Source organism: Danio rerio, chromosome 1 (genome assembly GCF_049306965.1).
Source record: "Danio rerio strain Tuebingen ecotype United States chromosome 1, GRCz12tu, whole genome shotgun sequence".
NCBI classification, from domain to species: Eukaryota; Metazoa; Chordata; class Actinopteri; order Cypriniformes; family Danionidae; genus Danio; species Danio rerio.
In genome coordinates, this window is record NC_133176.1 from 25,645,212 (window position 1) to 25,668,475 (window position 23,264).

A 23,264-nucleotide genomic window follows, 5' to 3' on the forward strand; every position below is an offset into this window, starting at 1 on the left:
CACCTACTGTATACTAAAATCAGTGACTGGCACACATCTCCCCTGCTGCTGTTTGGGGTGTTGTGAAAAATTTGTCGGACCACTATGTGTGTGTGTGTGTGTGTGTGTGTGTGTGTGTGTGTGTGCACTAATTGCCATCAAATGCACTTATTATAATCATATGCCGATCAAACTAAATACAATCTTACATCAACAACACATGGCAAGCAAGGAATTAATAACAAAGTTTGACCCGCGCATGCACGAGGCAAGTAGTTCTGTGTAATTACGTAATCCATCGGCCTAATTTTGACATCAGACTGATAATGATAACATTAAAAATACCATTTATCGGCCAATAACGATATGGCCGCCAATATATCCTGCATGCCTAATATATTTCAAACCTTTTAAAAGTCTCTTATGCTCAACACTGCGGTTTATATGACACCTAATAATTCCATCAATATTTCAAAGTATTATTCAAATGTTAAATAACTTTTAAGGTTTTAAAATATTATCTATTCATGTTATGAAAAAACTAAATTTTTTACTCAATGATGACGATTTTCAGTGTCACATCATCCAGAAACTATTCTTATATAAGCATTTATCATCAAAGAAACAATTAATTATTAACGGTCAAAATTTATTGCACTCCTTCACATTTTAAAATGAATTGTGATACATTTTTGATTCTTAAAGAGAATGTACATTCTTAAGCTGTAGCTAAAATGAACATAATAATACATGTCTATACAGTGAATACTACTCATATAAATCTTCACAATTGTTCATAAATTAAGTTAATCCATCCTTGCTAAAAACATTTCGGTAACATATTATTTTAGGTACAATTCTCAATATTAAAAACCATTAACTATGACTTTTAGCTCAATAAACTCCTAAATTGCTGCTGTTTAATAGTTATTAACGTATACTAGGTTTAGGTTTTGGGTAGGATTAGGGATGTAGAATAAGATCATGCAGAATTTGTCCTTTATAGATACAAATATACAATTAATATCTTAATAATATGAAGGTAATAAGTGGTTAATAGTGACAATGGGTACTTACCAAGTGTTACCAATTTTCAGAGATTAAAAGTGTAAATTATGTTTAATGAAGTCAACAGAGGTCATAGGAAAATACATATATTAGTAGAATTCATATATGGCTAATACTCTCTAGCCCTGCATCGATTGTATCAAAATTATTGATTACCTGCTTTAATTCTTCATTGATCTGAAGAAACTCAGCGTATGAAAGCGGGTCATTATTTAAATGCTCATTTATATGTATTGTTATTACCCTGCCGAGTCTTTATTACTCTTGAAAATGACTTCAGCTCTTTGTATGCCTCTCATATCTTAGAACGATCAATAGTAATGGAATGATGGAGTCTCTTCAAATGAGAGTGGGCAGGACAGATCGACCATCTCCATCGCTCTCTCCTATCAGAGCTGTGTAATGAGGGTCTTCAAGCTGCTTTTCTATTGATCCCAAACCTGCGACTGTATCATTTAATGCTCCACTGTGCATACGGGCCTGCATTAATGTGGAATTTAACACAGTATTGGTGGGTTACACTTAAAAACAGAGGTTAATTTTATTCCACTAATTGTAATAAAATCATGATTAAACTATGTCCTGGATTTAATTGAGATTTAAAAAGGAGCGCTGTTTAATCAACGTTTGATTGTAAATCACTTAAGCTTGTATAATTGTCACTGAAACGTAATAGACTCGAATGCAATCCTTGTGTGTGTGTGTGTATGTGTGTGTTAAACTGAAATACAGCCCTGGGCTGACAATGACACACGGTCCGCTCTCTTGTGGCAACTACGGTGAGAACACACACTGAATTAAACATTGCGCGATTTAACTGATTGATTGCGGTAATAACAGGACCCTCATTAAAGAAAGAAAAGGGAGAGCAGGATAAAAAACATCTCTGTCATAGCTCAGTGTGTGTGTTTCTACGTGAATGTGTAAATTCGTGTGCATGCCTATGAGTGTGTGTTGCTGCGAGGGCCTCGTGTTGTTTACGGCAGTAAATTACCGTCTGAAGCGCTCCAGTACAATAGGGTCTGGTGACAGTGTCGTTCATCAGGGTTATCCCCGTACCCCAGCGCAGTGTGATGGAGTGAACGCACACCACCGACCCTAATACGCTTTGGCAGCACTGCTGAATATTTCTCTAGTGACGGCTCAAATAAATGAGCTGCCCCAATGTTTTTAATTAGACTGCAAATCTGAACAGACTGCCAGTAGCTATCAGCATTCCGACTTCACCGTGCTGCTCAAAATTCAGAGATTCTGAGAGGCGGAATTTGTGAATTGCAACTGATAGCTTTGTTTATTTGCACACAATTATGAAAGGAACTGCACAAATCAGGCATACGCACAAACTTGTCCAAAAACATTCACGACCTGCATAGGCTGCTGTGATCTAGCACATGAGCTCCTTCTTTAAATGCCAAAAGTGCGCTTGACTAAACATGAATGTTTGCCTGGTTATAGCACTTCTCCATCATTTGTGACAAAATACTGCTGCCGTGCCATAATGAAAATGTATGTAATCAATTGCTTTCGACTTCCACAGGTTGTAGCAGTGCATGGATAATTGCACCAGGCAAATATTACAATATGTGGGGGGAAATAAAATATTTAACAAAAATATGTAACCATTTTTTTTTTTTATTAAAATACATAATGCAAAAGTAATATAATGCAGTGAATAACTAAAATTGAATGACTAGATATCCAAAAGCAATACAGGGACCTTTTCTAAAATCCTCAATAGAATAGTTCTGTGATAAAATTAATCAATGAAACGTTAGGATGAGGATGTTTAGAGCCATTTTGTATGAATCGTAAATAATATTTACTTCATCCAAAATTTTAAATTCTGTAATTAATTATACTGTACACCATAATGTCATTCCAAATTTCATTCATATTCAGAACTTAAATAAAGATATTCTTTCATTCTCTTTTCGACTTAATCCCTTTATTAATCTGGGGTCGCCACAGTGGAATGAACCGCCAACTTATCCTGCATATGTTTTATGCAGTGGATGCCCTTCTACCTGAAACCCATCTCACACTCATACACTACAGACAATTTAGCCTACCAAATTCACCTGTACCACGTGTCTTTAGACTTGTGGGGGAAACCAGAGCACCAAGAGAAATCAAATGAAGATATTTTAAATGGAATCTAAAAGCTTCGAAATACTCCATAGCCAGCAACAGCATATTATAAAATTATAAACGTATTAGAATACTTTGTGCACATGTAAAAGAAAAATAATAACTTTATTAAACAGTTTCCTCTCCTCAGTGTGAGCACTGGGCAAGCATGCACAGATGTTAACTTCAGATGCCTGCGCACATTAACTTCCTCTGTTTTAAACAAAGCACAATCACATCGAAGATAATACGTCAGCAGCATGAAACATCATAGAGCTCTTATGAAAGTGCGTCCTATACTGACATTGAAGAGGAGAAACTGTTATTTATTTTTTTTAAAGTCATTTTTTGTTATACTGTAATGGTGAACTAATCTTTTAAATTCTATGTTAATATATTTAGGATGTACTCACACTAGGTACAGCTACTTTGAACCGTGCCGAAGCACAATTGTCCCCGCTCACTACTACCCCTAGACCTGCACTCAAACTGCATCTTTACCTTCCGAACCTGAGCATGCTTATGTCATCGAGGTTGAGAATATAACTGTTCAGTTTAACAGGAACTGAAGCGCTCTTGCTCAGCACAGTAGACATTGCTTTAGTTATATCGTTTTGTATTATTTACAGCGGGGGGGGGGGGGGGGGGGGGGGGGGTGGGTCAAACTCGGTCCTGGAGGGTCAGTGTCCTGCACTGTTTAGCTCAAACACTAATCAAACACACCTGAACAAGCTAATCAGTGTCTTCAAGATCACTAGAAATCTATAAGCAGGTGTGTTTGATTAGAGTTGGAGCTAAACTGTGCAGGACACCGGCCCTCCAGGACCGAGTTTGCCCACCCCTAATTTATGGTCATTTGGTATGCAGTGATAGTCAAATATTTTGCAGAACATATCCACAAATTTTGACGCTCATAAATGATCATAAAAGTCATCATTCTGCTTGTATTAGGAGGTTTGCAGAAGGTGCAGCTGATGTGCAGCGAGGGGTTTGCGTCCTTTGATAAACTACTACAGTTTGTGTCTTTGAAAAGTAAGAATGATTAATAAATACATATTAAACTGTCCCTTAAAAGGCCATGAAACCCCCTTGTTTCAGCAGGGTTTTTACACACCTCTACTTTGGAAAAAGTTAGAAAAGTGGCCGTGTCCAGCTCTGTTTAGGGGGAGTATTGAAGGAGGGGAAGAGGGTAGGTCCGTAAAAATTTGCATAAAAATGGAGTGTCGGTTTGTGCAGATTTTCACAGAGGCAAAACAAACACACAGATGCAGGGCAGAAAGACAGTGACTGTGTTTACATGATGTTGTGGTGTTTATGTTTTGGTGTTTATGATGTTGTGTCTTAAGTTTCGGGCTCAGGTGCACTTTACACTCACACTACAAGCAAAGCCCAACCAAACCGCACTTTGGCACATCTCTTACAACCGGGCCAGGGCCAGCCAACTGAACCATGGCTGGGCCTGATCTGGAACACTCAGGAACACAAATTTGTCAAACTAACCGGGAAACGCACCCAGGCACGGTTCAGTTAGCATAGTGTGAGAGCCTCCTTAAATGAATCCCTTAACACAATGCACTTTTTAAACAGATACAAGTACCTATATATAATCCTATTACCTATTAACACATAAACATGAAAAGTGTGTTGTGCCTTATATTTTATTGATGTAAGTGATAGTAGGAAGGACATCTAATATTTGCATAAGGATACAAGATGGTCTTCAAACCAAAGCATGAATTAGAAAAAGGTGTGCATGTGTATATCTAGTGTATAAGCTTTGATGCAAGGCAAATCAATATGAATTTAACTGTCATTGTGAGAGTGTAAAAACGGGTCAATATATTTTTGGTATTTATTCTGGATTCTCCTTTACACTAGGGCGTACATCACAATTATGCATGGGCTGGTTTAAGTTTCTGACGATATGATAACCTTGGATAAAAATACCATGGTTTCAAGGTATCATGGTATAACAGTATCGTGATTACTGCTCTAAAAGAAATTTTTAAATGTCTGGGTAAAAATAAAATTCCCCATTGAACACAATTTATTTTATTTTAAAAAGCATTTATAATATTTTGCAACAGTAAACATGTCAGGCTAAATAGTTAAAATATATCATTGACTCTCTTCATTAATTTCAAAAACAGATTTCTTTACAAGACAAAAAAAATACATTAAAAAAACCTTACATGTACCTTGGGAACGGTACAAGAGAACATTAAAGCGGTATTAAAACCTTGACTTTCCCAAAAAGCAAAAAACCTTGAAACCGGTTACTGTTCCATGCCTAATCACAAAATATAAGAAAAAGCTGTATCTCTTATATAATAAAATTAATGCCAAAAGAATTTAAATAAAAAGCTCGATCAATAGCAAAAAAAAAAAAAAAAAAAAAATACATTGAATTGCTTTCCCTGCAGCTCCCGGATGTAATGTCAAACAACCTCGCCAATTCAACTCATTAAATTGCAAGCAGTTTTTTTGTGATAAAATTACTGAATTTGTGGTGGTATTCACCAGAAATTGGCGGACAATATATATATATATATATATATATATATATATATATATATATATATATATATATATATATATATATATATATATATATATATATATTAGTAGTGGGTCGTTATCGCTGTTAACGCGCTGCGTTAAAAAAAAATATCGTCGTTAATTTTTTCTCAAAGTTGAGTTAGGAGCTGGGTCTATTCTACGCAAGCTATGATAACTTTCACCTTGATATTTTAGCACGGATTCATATCTGACAGGTGAGGTGTCTGAATCAAATTAGCAGACACTACTGACTGCATTTACATGGACATCTGTAATCAAGCTATTTGCCTTAATAGACAATAATATAATTAAGGTGTTTACAGGAAGTGCGTTCATGTAAGAGTTTGGGTGACTTTAACTGCAGTTCCGCAGTTGCACTTTATCTCATGAACATTTAAATCATGCCCTCGTGACAAATTAGACGCAAATAAGGAGTAAGGACTGGTGAGAGCTTTAGGTAATTTAATAACGCGCACCAAATGGAAAGAAAAAAAATTCTGCATTTTGCAATGTGTGTGTGTGTGTGTGTGTGTGTGTGTGTGTGCGTATGCGGCCCTTTACTGAGAGCCACGTGTGTGGATCTTGTCGGAAAATATGGCGGAACGTCCTACATGATGGTCATAGTTTGATTGCTGTGTTTACTTCAGTAATGCCACTAATATATGCATTCTTCACATGTCTTAATGTCTTAATTCCATAGTTCAGTAATGACTTTAGTCGGATTAAGGTAATTAAACAAATCGGTGTTTGGAGCTTATGTAGGGCTACAGTTCAAAATTCATGTTTAACTGAATAAACAGTTAGTAAACACAAGTACATCTTATTGAACATAATTTATTTTCATCACCAATTATCACAGTAGAACAGTTTCTCAAGCAGTTTGATGCCTTTTGGAAACAGGAGATGAGCCCCTGGTCTAATGCGCCACCTGGCTTGAAAAACCTGTTCTCAAAGACTTACAATTAGTAATTATTTGGGTAGCACACACATTCCGAATGCCTTTGGCAGAATTCAAATTAGCCATTTTAATCTAGATTAATTCCAAGATTACAGTGAGATTAATCTAGATTTAAAAAATAATCTATGCCCACCTATAATATATATAGATCTAAAATATCAGGGATTGAGCTAAAAAAAAAAAAAACGCATCAATGGCGGGGAAGCGTTTCCTCTCGTTAACTCTGGCGAAACAGTTAAACTAAAACATTTATCGATTTGAATTATTACCAGCAATACTATACATGTAAAGCACAAATAATGTCCTTCAATTCAGTCACGTCCAGCAGCCGTCATCCTTGAACCATTCTCTATCATTGAAACCTGCTTGCTTTTCTGTCTCTTTCATTGCTCTGTTTGTTAGATGTTTCCCATTTTTTTCTGCAGTCTGAAGCATGTCGAATGCACAAACTGGCCAATTCGCACCACAGGATGTCTAATCCCATCTTTACAATGACTTCACTCATGTAAATCACTCATGCTTCATCCGCGTCTGCTTACTGCACAGGTTGCAATACAGTTCCCCCGCTCCCCCACCCTTCCATGTAATGTTAGGATTGTGAGGGCGCAGGTGGGACGTCATTTTTCGAAAGACACTTAAATACATCACGTTCGCTGCGTATGCAATGTCTAGAAGTCATGTAAAGCAATTAACTGCAAACTGAAATAAATCTAATTAGATCATATGGTTTGGAACTGAATGTTTTATCATATTACATAACTTTTTTGGGATGATTTTGCATTTAATTTTGCAGGATCGCAAAAAAATTTGCAACTTTTTGTTGATTTTGCGTTTGATTCAGCGATAGTGGAATCACGAAAAACTATTGGGTCTGATTATATTGTAAACATTGTTGTTGCTGTTGTAATTTACAGCATAATTAAATTTCTATAATGTAATTTCTTAGCCGTTTCCTCATTTTTTTACCTATAAAAAAATTATTTCATAGGTTTCTGCCATGTCCTTATTTTTTATCTAGCTTCCTTTATCCTGTTACAGCATTATATGAAATCTTTTGAACTCTGAAAAGTTAGTTCCTTAACATAACATAATCTACAAGATGACAACTACAGCACATCAATAAGAATACATACAGTTGATTCATTCTCCCAACTTGACCTGTGTCTCTGTAGCTATTTCAATTGTGATCCTAAAGATTAAAGATAATGCTAATGCATTGTTATATGTACTGCATTGTGAATCACATTGTGAAGTAAAGATAAAAGATTAAAAGATACAACCACGCATCACTAACAAATACATGTTTCTGAGGCACTGATGAAAACGAAAAAGCAAAAAATGCCTTTAGAGAGCAGCTCACTCAGTTGTGTCCATTTCTGGCTGCAGTGATAACTCTGGCTGAACCAGATGTCACAAAGAGGTTAGAGTTTATGATAAGAAAGCCAGCGGGGTCATAACGATGAGACAAAAGGAACATAAATTCATGAAGCGCATTCCTTTGCCCGCAGGAAAGACGGTGCGTTTGACACGGCGTCTAGGGCAATTTCACCTCGCTGTGTAAAAGGTCCCACATGACCTGCTTCTATCAAAGCAGCGCTGGGAAGTGGCATACGCAGGCGACAAGACATAGCAGGAGGGGTTAAGGACAAAAAGAGCTTACACAAGGTTCAGATGGCCTTCACGGGCGAGACGGTGTTGTCACGCTCCACTGGTCATACACTGATATTGCCTGTGTCAACAGCATGAATAAAGCAGTTGCAATAAAGATTGTTGAGATTTTCTGTTGTTGGCTGTGGAGGGAGGGCTGGCAGATGAGAGGGCTGCTCTCGCTCGGCCTTCGTGTCTCCCTAAGGCTTGAAGGCTTGACTGAACATAAAGGCGAAGCTGTCAAAACTCGAGAGAGAGTTTGAGGGAGGGAGGGAAGGAAAGAGAGAGAAACAAAGGCGAGGGGGATGTAGGATGGTGTATAGGACTGATGTCTTTTAACCTAGTGGGCGGAAGCCATTGCAAAGAAACAGCACAGGGGAAGAACAAATTAATAAATAAATAGAGAGACATGCTGCAAGCTGTGTGCTTGCTACAACTGTACCTCTGCCTCTGTGTGTATTTGTTTGTCTAAGCATATACAGGGTGCAAGTCTGCCATACAAACAGCTTACAATAACTTATGGTTACTGTGGAGTAAATAAAAGTACTTAAAATAATTACAATATATTTATTAGGTAGGTACATTTATAGAATCTACACAAAAATGCAATTATCTGCAATGTACAGTTGAAGGCAAAATGATTAGCCCTCCAGTGAAAGTGTAGTTCTTTTTAAAATATAGTTTTGTTTAGCAGAGCAAGGACATTTTCCTGAGTAATTCCTATAACATTTTTTCTTCTGGATAAAGTATTATTTCTTTTACTTTGGCTGTAACGAAAAAAGTTTTATATTTAAAAAAAATATATATTATTATGTTTATAAATTTTTTTTTTTTTTTTTTGGCTACGCAGTTGTGCAGTAGGTAGTGCTGTCGCCTCACAGCAGGAAGGTCGCTGGTTCAAGCTTCGTCTGGGTCAGTTGGCATTTCTGTGTGGAGTTTGCATGTTCTCCCAGCGTTCACATGAGTTTCCTCCACGTGCTCCAGTTTCCCCCAGAGTCCAAAGACATGCGGTACAGGTGAATTGGTTAGGCTAAATTGTCTGTAGTGTATGCACTTATGCACTTACAGTTTAATAAAGAGACTAAGCCGAAAAGAAAATGAATGAATGAATGAAACGAATGAATGAATGAATGAATGAATGAATGAATGAATTTTTTTTTTCATTTACTGCTGTCCAATGACTTTCCCAATTAACCTAACTTGCACGGCTACCAAACTCAGCTAAAATCAAAGCACTAATATGTAATATCGTCAGGGCTTGACATTAATACCCACCAACACCCACCAGATTTCAGCTGAGGCAGGTTAGACAGACACCCCCAGTAGCCATTATGGCTGGTTGAAAACAATTTTTAAATTGTAGTTTTCTTAAAAGCAGGGTTTGACAATAAGGATGGCAAATGCGATCTTATAATCGAGAAGCAGCACGACTGACAAAAATAATTGTATTCATGCAAGCAAAAGAAAGCAGATGAATACCGAATGAGAGAATGATTACTTGTGCTAACAGCTGATGTGATGCCCGCTCCCATTTCCTTGGGTGATGCAACCATGCCTAGAAACACAACTGATGCGATTGGTTCTCTTTCAAACAGACTTGACAAAGTTATGCTTATGCACCCACAGTCTCAGTCCCAATTTGTCTTTTTGTAAGCAGCACGGGTTGCTTTCGCTTTAAACATTGTTTGAACAGTTGTATTAATGGGCCTAACATTAACCATGTGTGTGATCATCCTTTCATTATCACACATGGTACTGTATGTTTTTTTTTTACCTGCTTTCTTTTGCTTACAGCTACTTTTGTTATGGTTTAATAATCGATTTTACAATAACATTGCTTTTATTAGAGATTACCTCCCCATTTATGTGTAGTTAACTGGTGATCTGGGACCTTTAGCCTGGGCAGACTACAGTGCATATTTTAGATACATGACAAAAACTATTTTTTAAATGTCAATTTTTTTTAAGGAAATGTTTTGTTAAATCAAAAGTATAGTATACAGCTATATTTTGCTTGTTTTAACGCATTTAAATTTTTTGGCTAAGAAATAATTAATTATTTATATTTGGTGTGGTCAGAGATAAATTTGGTAAATTTAAAATTTTGAGCTCTGAAAAGTCATGTGAATTAAAAACTAATTTTAAGACGACACTTTGAAACCCAGGCCCATTTGCTCACGCACATTGAGCAACCTCATACACGACACACAAAGAGTGAAATGTAAGAGGACTCAAGTGGAAATGTAATTTTAGCATGTCAAAGTCATATTTATGCATATAAAATATATTTTCCCAACAACAAAATTGTGGCTAGTGAAAATGGCGAGTGGCTAGTAATGTTGGAAAACTACTAGCCACAGTGGCTGGTGATCAAAAAAGTTAATGTCAAGCCCTGAATATTATAATATGCTATACTGAATATAAGACCTTCCATATTCAATAAACATGTTAAACAAGCTGACACCAATCAACTAGCACAGACAAAACCCAACTGTGCTGTCACCTCATACTACATAAAAACATAAAATATATTTGATTCTATGGCTAATTACTCCATACATCTTAAATGAAGAGGTGGGTCATGTCCTAAATGTGCCCATACATCTGAAATAAAGCATTCACTATTAATGGAATATCACTGATAATACAAAAAGTAAATAAAAAGAGAATATTTATAGAGTTTACATTAAATTAATTATCACTACATGTAATTGGGAATGTAATCCAAAAGAAAGCTTGTGAATCAAAAGTGAACTGAAGGACAACTGAATCGATGCACAGCCCTGTACTAGATATACAGTGGCCCCTCGCTATAACACGGTTCACCTTTTCACCAGATTTTTTTAGTGCATTTTGACATGCTTTTTAATAAAATTTTTTTTTTTACATTGCATTGTGTTCTGTGTCCTGATTGGCTGTAGACTATGCTCAATCAATCTCCTCCATGCCATGTCTCCTGTACTGTACAGAATGCGTTTAGCTTGCCATATTTACAGTACATAAATCTTTGATTGTTAGCAGTGTGACTCAGAAGTGCTAAACTGTGTGTTTGCAAAACAAAACCCACAACATTGTTGAAACATTCTGCATTGTCAAAGGCACCTGCGATAACACCCAAAAGGTAGAAAAAGATGCTAACAAATCTTTGGTTGGTTAAATAAAAAAAAGAGAAAAATACACTAACTGGCGACATTAATAGGTACACCTTACTAGTATTGGGTTGGACCCCATTTCGCCCTCAAAACTGACTTAAACCTTCATGGAATAGATTCAACAAGGTACTGGAATTTGGTATGGATTTTGCTCCATATTGACATGATAGCATCACACAGTTGCTGCAGTTTTGTCGGCTGCACATCCATGATGTGAATCTTTCGTTCCACAACATCCCAAAGTGCTTTATTGGATTGAGTTCTGGTGACTGTGGAGGCCATTTGAGTGAACTCATTGTCCTGTTCAGGAAACTAGTCTGAAATTGGTGCTAATGGGCCCAAAGTGTCCCAAGAAAATATGCCCCACACCATTACGCCACCACCAGCAGGCTGAACCATCGATACAAGGCAGGCTTTCATGTTGTTCCAAATTCCGACCCTACCATCCGAATGTCACAGCAGAAATCGAGACTCATCAGACCAGGCAACCTTTTTCCAATCTTCTATTGTCCAATTTTGCTGAGTCTGTACGAATTGTAGCCTCAGTTTCCTGTTCTTAGCTGATAGGAGTGACACCCGGTGTGGTCTTTTGCTACTGTAGCCCATCTGCCTCAAGGTTTGTTGTGCGTTCAGAGATGCTCTTCTGCATACCTTGGGTTGTAACGAGTGGTTATTTGAGTTACTGTTGCCTTTCTATCAGCTCAAACCAGTATGGCCATTCTCCTCTGACCTCCGGCATCAACAAGGCATTTACACTCACAAAACTTACTGAAAAATCTTACTGAATATTTTTTGTTTTTCGGACCATTATCTGTTAACCCTAGAGAGGGTTGTTCGTAAAAATCCCAGTAGATCAGCAATTTCTGAAATACTTAGACCAGCCCGTCTGGCACCAACAACCATGCCATGTTTAAAGTCACTTAAATCACCTTTCATCCCCTTTTATGATGCTCGGTTTGAACTGCAGCAGATCGTCTTGTCCATGTCTACATGCCTAAATGCATTGAGTTGCTCCCATGTGCCATGCGTAGCAACTAAATATACAGTAAAAACATTTTCTGCACTGATAAATGATAATATTTACAGTATTTATCAATACAATACTGTAGTACCTAAAAGAACCATGGTGCTTACTGATGTGAGACTTTTCTTTGCTAAAGGCAATGCAGCAGATACAGATAGCATCATGCATATAAATCTCCACTGGAGAGCAATATGTGAGAGATGATCTCAGTCTGTGGACAGTAAGGGTGACTTCCGAAGCCTCATGCTTCTTTCTGTGCACAAATTCATCTTCCATTATCTCTTGGTCCTTTGTTTTCCTGCCTCTTAGAACTGATTTATTCTGCCATTTTGGGTCAGAGTGGACACTCATTCGATCATCTGAGCTCTAAAAGTAATCCTCTGTCCTCCCTCCATTGGCCACCATTACAAGAAATTGATGGTCATTTTTGAGGCAGTGACTGGCAAGCTTTCACAAGCACTTTAAAAGTGGAGTTTGAGGGTGTAGGCGTTTTTAAAACAACTTTTTTGTCCTGAAACTCAATTACCCGAATGGTGCAATGCGAGTAAAGAGCATTCTTTTGGAGGAGTGCCCCCCAGCTCCTTGACATGAAATATTTAGCAGGTCTAGACTGAGGAATAGCCCTTCAAGACACTGGTTTTGAGATGCAAACAGAAGTGAGCTGCACTTAAATAAAAAGGAAATAATGATCACCAGGACAGGACAGATCGAACTGAAAACCTGAACTAGCATGTTCGTCCTTCTGACTAATTCTGGTTAATCACTGTCACATCAGTGAAGCAGACATTAGTAGTTCAGAGGAAACCTCACTACACGGCGATCGATTGCAATTAAAGAGCAAGTTATCAGGACCACAGAACATTCATCCTTTGGAACAACCTTAATTCACTGGGCTCAATTGTTTGAGTCTGAATCCTGATTTAGGAGAACTCTGGCCATGATAACACAGCTGTAATATGGATGACAGTGATTACGTTTACATGGAAATCAGTAATCAAGTTATTTGCTTTATTATGAATAAGACAATAATATGATTGAGGTGTTATTGAATGTTCCTTTCATGATTCCTGAATGTTTCATTCAGGAACATTTCATGCATGCCCACCCTTAACTAACTGTGGTATTGGATTTGGGTATGGAGTAAGGACTGGTGGAGGAATATTGTTTTAATAGAATAATACTGCACACCAAATAAAAAAAATAAAATAAAAAAATAAATAAATAAAAAACCTTGGCATTTCACGACGCAGGTGTCTGTGGTCTTCACTGACTTGGTAGGTGCAGAGAATAGTGTCAAACAGCCATGTAAGAGTATGGAATATCCTGTCACAAAATGCAGCGAAAATCCAACACGACGATAAATATATATAAAATCCTACATGATGATAATAGTTAGACTGCGTTGTTTACATGTCTGCATTTTAACATTGCAATTAAAATAGGCATGATCCACATGTATTAATGCATTTTTTTGTTTTGTTTGATTATGACTTATCATTTTGTTTATGTTATGACTGAATGAAGATAATAATAATAATAACAAAACGCTGTTTACTTGGTGACTTTTATCAGAGTATTGTCATAATCGGATTAAAATCAGATTATTGGTATTCATGTAAATGTACTCACTATGATATGTAATAGGGATACGATATACAAAATATATACAGCTAAAATCAAAGTACCGATATGAAATACTGTAATTTCATGAACGTAATAAACATAATTGTGGGGTATAAAGGCCAAGACTAAACCCAACTGTGCTGTCACCTTGCATTGGCTCATGACTGTTTCCATCTGGACCAAAAAGCTGCCCCTAAAAACACCAAGTGGACGGCAGACAACTGAAATGTGCATTCTGCACCTGCGTGGGAGGTTGGTCACTTCACTACATCATACTTGTGCCCTGATTCATTGCTGAAAAACCAGCCAGAGCGTTCTCGTCAGCTGAAGACTGTAACGTCATTAGATGCTGATATTTGGTTGATTTTAGGTTGGACGTTGGACATTGACATCGACTTGATGTTGAGTTCTGATGTCAACTCGATTTACATTTACAAACAAAATGCAACGTCCCCACGACGTTGGGGTACAACGTCAATCTGACGTCATGTTGATGTCCTGTGCCTGCTGGGTGTTTAAGGCCATTTCGGTCATCATACAGTAAACATCCATCATCTTCTCATCAGTAAAATGCATCTAAACAGTATCTGGGTCAAAATGTGTAAAAATTTTGGACATCTTCTTGGACACGTTAAATGCTTCTAAACAATTTGCTGCAATTTTAAATCACCCGTGTCTTGAGGAAGTTCATTATGATGCAATTTACCTTCTGTGTGCGAATTGATTGGACAGGAATCACAGGACTGATTTTTCTAATCCCCATAGACAAGAAAAAATAAAGTAGTGACAGCACGTTGAAAAAAAGTAATGGAGTAAAAGTACTAATACATCACTTAAAGTGTACTCAAGGGAAAGTAAAAGTACACATTTTTACAACTACTTAGTAAATTACAATTATTTGTAAGTTATTACTTTACACTGTAACAACACAAACTATGTTTTAAAACACTTTACACTACAGGGCTCGAAATTGCGCCCGAAAATTAATCTATGCGACCTCATAATATATCTGGGAGCATTAGTGCGACTGCAGATAATGTTTGTAGTGCGACCTGTTTTGTTTTTTTCTAAAAACGTGCTGAATCGCTCTTCCCTGCCGCTATATTGGTTCATATTAGCTGTCACTCACTCAAGGTATTCCGCTGTCAGATGACAGGGAAGGAGCTTTTATGACCACGGGAAATACAACCGGCTGAAGAGTAAAAACTTAAAGCACACAGGTTTGCAAACCCCACCTAAAGTTGAGGCGCAGATGAAAGCGATCATGACACGTCACGTGGTGAATAATGATCCGCCAGCTGAGATCAATCGAGTACGCACTTCTTGGAGAAGGTGCCCGAATCTCCATGCGTTGCATTCACTGCGTGTTCAGCGCAAATGTCCGCTAAAAGTCAAATCTAATACTGTACATATAATCGCCAAAGAAGCTCGCCTTTACTAAGTTTACACTGAAACTGCGGCTCATAACAAAGACCGGTATTGCGCCGATGGTTAGCGCAAGAATCCTGCTCTGCCTGCTCATAAATTGGGTCGACTGACTTTTCCACTAACACAGAAAAATGAAGATCAGCTCAGACTGAACCTTTAAATTGACACAAACTGAAACCAAAACTTTTAAAGAGTGATAGAAGTGAGACTTTACTTACTTTCTTTTGTCTATTCTTGTTTGAGGTGTATATTATTTTTTTATTTATTTACTGATGACTGCTTTGCAGCTTTCATCATTGAATTGAATGATTTATTGTAATCTTTTGTTTGTTTTGTAGCAGAAATATTATTTATTAAATTGACATGCATTTAAAAACAGCAGCACAAAATAAATATTTCTTACTGCAATGCTTCATTTTTGTTTGATGCAAACTATACAATTATTTTTCATAAAGTAACAGACTTTTTATAGCAGATAACCTACATTCAAGCACATTCAAGGCAGTATCATAATGAGAAATGGAATTCATTGTTACTATTATTGTCATTTTTTATCATCATTAGCCTAATTATTAGACATTCATTTTGGAATTAATGCACACAAATATCAATGTCTTCACAGGATTAGTTAGATAGCTGTTTCTGGTTTTTGTCAGTCCTATTAATGTTGTTTTAAAATACAATAAATCAAAATAAAAAAAATAAAAATAAAAAAATAAAATAAAAAATAAATTTTTTCTGGTGCTCCTAAAAAAAATTTTGTGCTCCTAAATATTTGAAGTTGGGAGCACCGGTGCTACCAAGTAAAAAAGTTAATTTCGAGCCCTGCACTATATATGTAAGAACAGTGCATGCAACTCATACTTCTAAATCAGCAAAAGGTTTTTTTTTATGTTATCAGCTAAAGATAAAAACCCTGCTGAACTGTCTTCAAATGGTGTGATACAATTTGAGATACCTATGTGTTGAAGGAGAGCCTGAGCGAGACAAAGGCAGGTCTAGTGTTCCCAGCAGTGAGCTGTGTCAGTCTGTCTGTGTGGTTTACTCAAGTACTACTACGCTCATTAATTAGCTCCTTAGGGAGGCTGGCTGGCTAACGGGAATGGGGGAGGAGGCGAGAGGCGGGATGCAGGGGCTTCTGAGGGCTTGATTGAGGGGGAGAAGGGTGGAGGACAGACATGGGCCCATTATCTGACTTGTCTGCGGTTGAGGGTGCCTGGCATGAGGTGACGTGCACAGGGCCGCGAGCGTTGTACTACAAGTACGGTCAGTCTCTCTGCAATGAGTCTAGAGCTGCGATCATTCCCTCCCTTGCTAGACAGCTACATCTGTCTATCAGACTCAGACTCATCGTTAAAGCTGCCGGACGTTGATTTCACACTAACACTCCTATGTATTTGTGTGTTGGAAACTTCACTCCAGACATGTCCTTCAGTCTTTGAGAGTAGATGCGGAGTGTTTGTGTGTGTGGTCATGTGTTTACCTTGGACAGATCTCTGTAGTTGCTGGGCAGGGTGAGGTCGAGCTCTTCGCTGTCGTAGTTGGTGATTACCCAGGGGAACACAGGATACTGGTTCAGATCGTTAAATGTACGGCCTGAAACACAAGCAGAGTCAGGAATTCAAACACACATCTTATGTTGCCTTGGTATATTTTTGGCAATGGATAAAAAATACATTGTGTGGGTCAAATTATTGAGTTTCTTTTATGTCCAAAAATCATTAGAATATTTAATAAAGTTCAGTGAAAATATTGTGTATATATCCTACTCTAAATATATCAAAACGCATTAATGTGCATTGCTAAGAACTTCATTCAGACGTTTTCTCAGTATTTTTGTTTTTATTTTTGAACCCTCAGATTCCAGATTTTCAAATAGATGCATATTGGTCAAACAATGCTCTATTCTAACAAAGTATACACCAATTAAAAGCTCATTAAAAATACATTTATGACTGTTTTTGTGAGTCACTAGTCACTATTTTCACAAGGCCACATACACATTTTTACAACTAAAATTCCATGACTTTTCCAAATTTTTTAGGTCAATATTCATGATCTTGTTTCGTGTTTCATTAAATATCTAGGTACACATGGTAAATGAGAAAAATGCATTTTACAGAATATCAAAAAATATGTTTATTTTTATATCTGTAAAATAGTTTTTAGAAAGTTGTTGTCTGTGTGAAAATTTTTGAAACGTTGGCTTGTGTTTTTACAAGACTTATAAGATTAGTACAAATCACCCTCAGTATCTTACTGTACCTCTGAGGTTAGATAATGTTTCTTAAAACACATCTTGACATGTGTCACTTTGTTGCAGACATGCTTATGGTTAACTTCCGACAAAGTAGAACAAAGAAGCAGCTTGAAGTGGAAAGCACAATTATGTCTGCATTTTGGAGGTACCATAAAGTTGAGGACGACAACATTGCCGTAGCAAACTGTGAGATAAGTAAACTTGGGATTGCCTGCCAGGTATTTTAAGTATAAGTGCTTTTTATTTTTATATATATTTTTTTATATATTTGCTGTTGCACTACAGTCCAAAAGTGAATAATTTATGCTATTTATTGCTTAATTGTTCAAGCTACCTCACAGATGTGCTCTGTTTGTTAACAGAGTTGTTGAATGTTAAAATAGGGTCAATTAAATCAAAAATAAGAAACATCCTGGATCTTCACTCTTCTTTATTCTTTTTTATGTATTATAGAAGAATTTGATCAGGTTTTGGTATCGGTAGATACTCAAAATCAAATGATTCTGACTCGAGGGCTAAAGAACCAGATCGTGACATCCCTAGTCTCATTACTGCAAGCATAAGGCAACTAATACTTTTAATGAAAAAATAAAAGCCAAAATGTTTAGCTAGTCATATATGCATAAAAACTTTCCTAAACTTAGAAATAGCATTTGTTCTTAGCTGTATTATAATTAGTACATTCAGCTTGTTTGCTGTTTGGAGAACATCAGTTAGCGTTTGGATATGACAGTTTGTTTGTTTGTTTGTTTGTTTGTTTGTTTGTTTGTTTTTTACCAGAGATTGTGTTAAGGAACATGAGGTATTCAAAATTTGAGATTTCTCGTCTTTGCCAGCGCTGGGTCATGTTGGAGGCCTTGTAGAGCTGTTTCGGGCTGGCCAGAGAAATCCGTCTGTGAGAAAAAGATAAATCACATTAACAACTTCAAAGAGCAACTAAAAATGTATACATCTGTGCTGCTCAGTTCATTTAAAATATAACATGCAAATACAAATATAAGAAATAAAACTACAGCATTAGTGTATTTCATAAGATGGAAATAAAAAAATATATAAACACATGGCACAGGTAGTGGAAAATCTTTACAAGATATTTCTGCACACCACAAATTGTAGCAAGATAAGAATAGGCTCATCTAACAGATGTTGAAGAGAATGTGGTGATCATTTAGGGAACCTAAATGCTGCTTTCAAGAGCTCCAGATTTGTATTATTATTTTAAATGTCTTTTTGTAAGCAGCAGCGGTCACTGCTTTCACTATAATTATTCTTTGAACAGATTATTAACAGGCCTAACATTAATGTGATCCTTTCATTATCACACACAGTATGTTTTTCACCTGCTTTCTTTTGCTTTTAGTAATTTTTGTAAATATGGTTTAATTGTATTGTTTTACAATAAGATTGCTTTGATAGGAGATTAGTTAACTAGTGATCTGAGACCTTTAGCTAGGACAAAGACTATGCACAATTATAGATACATGACAAAAAAATGTTTAAATGTCAATTTTATTTTTAAAGAAATGTTTTGTTGAATAAAACATGTATGCATACATCTATATTTAGCTTGTTTTGACACATTATTTAAAATGTATTGCTAAGAAATAATTATTTATTTTTGGTGTGGTAAGAAATAAATTTGGTAAATCCTTAATTTTGAGCCCTAAAAAAATTCATGTAAAAAAAAAAAAAAAAAAACCAATTGCAGAGCGACACTCCGAACCCACAATCCATTTACTCATGTACATTGAGCAAGGTCATACACAACACACAGAAAAGTGAAGTGCACGTGGAAATAACACAAAATCTAAATCAAGTAGTTTTTACATGTCAAAGTCAAATTTATGCATATAAAATGTATTTTCCTAACAACAAAATTGTGGCTTGTGAAAATGGCAAGTGGCTAGTAACGCTGGAAAACTACTAGCCAAAGAGGCTGGTGATCAAAAAAGTCAATGTCAAGGCCTGTTGAGATGATATCTATAAGGTACTTGGAGACAGGTTTTGTATTGATATCCCCTTTGATCCAACTGTGTCAGTCCTAGATATGGTGCCTGAGAGCATGGGGGAAAGAATAGTTATTTATTGCAAATATTGCTTTCTGCAGCAAAAATGTATTACGTCTAACTGACTCAGATCAGACCACCTACAGTATGTATGAACAATGGATCAAAAAAAAAGATAAATTTATCAAATGGAAAGAATAACTTATTGCATTAGACTTCAAATGAATATATTTGAAGCACGATAGAACCCAGTTCTAAGAATTATACATAAATAACTTTAAACATACAACATAGATTTAGTAAACAACCACATTATATTTATGTACAGGGCTTAACATGAACTTTTTTTGATCACCAGTTACTGTGGCTAGTAGTTTTCCAATGTTACTAATCACTCTATATTTTCACTACCCGCAATTTTTTTGTTGGTAAAATATTTTTATATGCATAAATATGACTTTGACATGCCAAAAAACTTGATTAAGATTTTGGTGTGTCCACATGCCCCCTTATTCATTTCACTTTTTGTGTCGTGTATGAGCAAATGAGTCATGGTTTCATAGTGTTAAATTGCAATACATGACTTTTCACAACTCAAAGTTCTGACCACACCGAACAACAATTATTTCTTAGCAACAAATTTTAAATGTGTCAAAACAAGCTAATTAACTGTATACTAAACTTAATATTTGACAAAACATTTCTTTAAAAAAAAAAAAAAAAAAAAACTAAGAAAAACAATTTTTAAAAAATAATTATTGTTATATATTAAAAATATGCACAGTAATCTGTCCTGGCTAAAGATCTCACAGATCACCAGTTAACTACACATAAATGAAGAGGTAACCTCATATTAAAGCAATGTTATTGTATGAAAAAAAGGATAATTAAACCATATTAACAAAAATAACCATAAGCAGATGAAAGCAGGTGAAAAACATACTGTGTGTTATAATTAAAGGATGATTACACATACACGGTTAAGGCCAATTAGAGGGGAGCGGGGCACAAAGTAACACTATTGGGTTTTGGTTTAATAATGAACAAAGTAATGGGGTTAGACAAACCATATTTTTTACCAATAACACACAAGCCTCTCCTACAAATGAGCACTGAAATTATGATCGCCGGACCTATTGGTTTCTGTGCAGTACTGCCAATAGTGCCAGGAGTTAAAATGTCACTATTTACCCCACCTGCGGGGCAAGTTATAACTGATAGAGGGTTAGTTGTAACACATGCTTATTAAGGCAGATTTCACACAATTAATTTAAATTCAGTTTACTTTAAATAGTAGTTTTATTTCCTCAGTCATTTGCTCAGTTTATTTTTTATTCTACATAGCACAATATGTTTATTTATTTATTTGTTTGTTTACTGGATAAACACATTTGAATCTATTTACATTATTATCCATTTATGCATTATTATACAATGCATTTATTTGCATTATTGGCAATTAAAAATCTATAAAAAAAAACATTTTAATATAAAAAGTTCTCAACATTACACTCAAAAAAAAAAAAAAAATTGTTTGTTTAATTGGTGTCCAGCAGTGTGTGGCTTAATTGTAACGCCCTGTTACAACTAACCCTGCTGTGTCATGTTTTGCTCAAAACTGGCTAACAGTCACTGTGTGTATTTTACATCTTTCAAAATGGTTCCATCTTTTAGCCGAGAAGACTAAACGAACATATACAATAGATTTTTTTTTTTATTAAAACATTTTTGACTACAATAAAAAATAATTTTATGCTGCAAAAAAAAGATTTCTCCTGTGTTTCTCATCTAAATTTCACCAAACTTTTTCAATAATTGGCAGGAAGACGTCTGGTGACACTGTGGTGAAAACCTTGGAAGCATTCCATGGTTAACCCTAAACAAATACCTTAAAACTGCATGTTACATTTAACCCTATGTTACTTTGTGCCCCGCGCTCCCCTAATAATCTGTTCAAAGTGAAATCAACGGTTGCTGCTTACAAAAAGACGAATTTGGAGCTCTTGAAAGCAGCAAGAGTGAGGGTGCATTAGCATAACTTTTTGTCTAGTTTATTTGAAAGAGAACCTATCACAGTCGCCTTCCGTTTCCTTGCAATTGTGCCTGGGAGCGCGCACACGCTTTAAACAGTCGCGCACATCTCATCAGCTGTTAGCGCGAATGATCATCCTCTCATTGGGTATTCACCTGCTTTCTTTTGCTGGCGTGAAGACAATTATTTTTGTTAGTCGCGCTGTTTCTCGACATGTACATGTATAACATGTATATCTTTATGCTTTGTTGATGTATTGCATCAATACAGAACATTTTACACCATTTGGCTGGCATAACAATTCCCAACACTGCCACAAAGCTCTCATTTTTGTGACTAATCCCAACCTTTACATAAAAAAACCCCAAAGCTGTGTTTATACAAGCACCAACTGCTTACTATACAACATTTACAGAATACATTCTATATTTGTATAAATAAGACATTCACTTTAATAAAAACATATTCAATATCTGCAGAGCAAACACAGACAAATGCAGTGATGCAAACTGTAAAATACCACTAGGCCAAGCAGGCTTAAGAACAAGAACTAACATTTCAATAATTCCGAAGATACCCTACATTCCACACATTGGCACACAATGGCCTCATGGGTTATGTGGGAACCTGTTAAATGAACATGCACAGCGCAAGCAAATATGTGGACACTAAAACAAATGACTCTCCATCCAATTAAAACAAAGCGAAATTAGAGAATTCATCACTGTCACCCAGCGTGATTACAGTCATTAGGCCTCTCTGAAGTTTCCACTGGCCTTTGCCCCTCCTAACACAGAGGCAACGCTGTGACAATGCTAGAGAAATGCCACACAGATGTTAGCAGAAGGGCATAAGTGAAATCATGGCAGGACAGGACAGTGTGTAAAGGTTCAATTCTGCTAAAAATCAATCAAAACCTCTGTGAGCAGAACAGTGACCCAGAGCTCAGCGTGGGATCAATATCCACTATATTCTGTTACCCACATTCTTGTTTTGTTTTGTTTTATATCACTGAGCGTTTACTTTTAATAAGACCACTTTTTAGAAGAATATAGTGATGGAATTTGAGTGTCTAAATCATCTTTTCTTTGGCTGAGCTACAAAGGGCATCGGTGTGTGTGTGTGTGTGTGTGTGTGTGTGTGTGTGTGTGTGTGTGTGTGTGTGTGTGTGTGTGTGTGTGTGTGTGTGTGTGTGTGTATGTGTGTGTGTGTGTGTGTATGTGTGTGTGTGTGTGTGTTTCCTGTGTTCTCAGTCTGCCCTGCAGGCCCCACACTCGCCTCTGTATTTATTTCTCAGTTGGAGAGATAAATAAATGATGTGAATTGTGTTTGTGTGAAGGTAATTAGGCAGTGTTACAGCCACCCCTCACACCATACACACATTAACACACACAAACAAGC

The 23,264-nt window shown here is 36.4% G+C and overlaps 1 protein-coding gene across 7 annotated transcripts in view; it reads right to left on the minus strand.

Moving 5' to 3' along the window:
* The window catches only part of lrba (LPS-responsive vesicle trafficking, beach and anchor containing), a 431,164-nt gene that overhangs the window by 107,520 nt on the left and 300,380 nt on the right, over window positions 1–23,264 (minus strand). For all 7 annotated transcript variants that reach the window (XM_073951393.1, XM_073951386.1, XM_068221229.2 and 4 more), the window contains exons 42-43: window positions 18,603–18,718; window positions 17,049–17,161 (exon numbers count right to left, since the gene is read on the minus strand). In XM_073951393.1, the coding sequence (XP_073807494.1) occupies window positions 17,049–17,161; window positions 18,603–18,718 (229 nt within the window). The remainder of the gene's footprint in view (window positions 1–17,048; window positions 17,162–18,602; window positions 18,719–23,264) is intronic.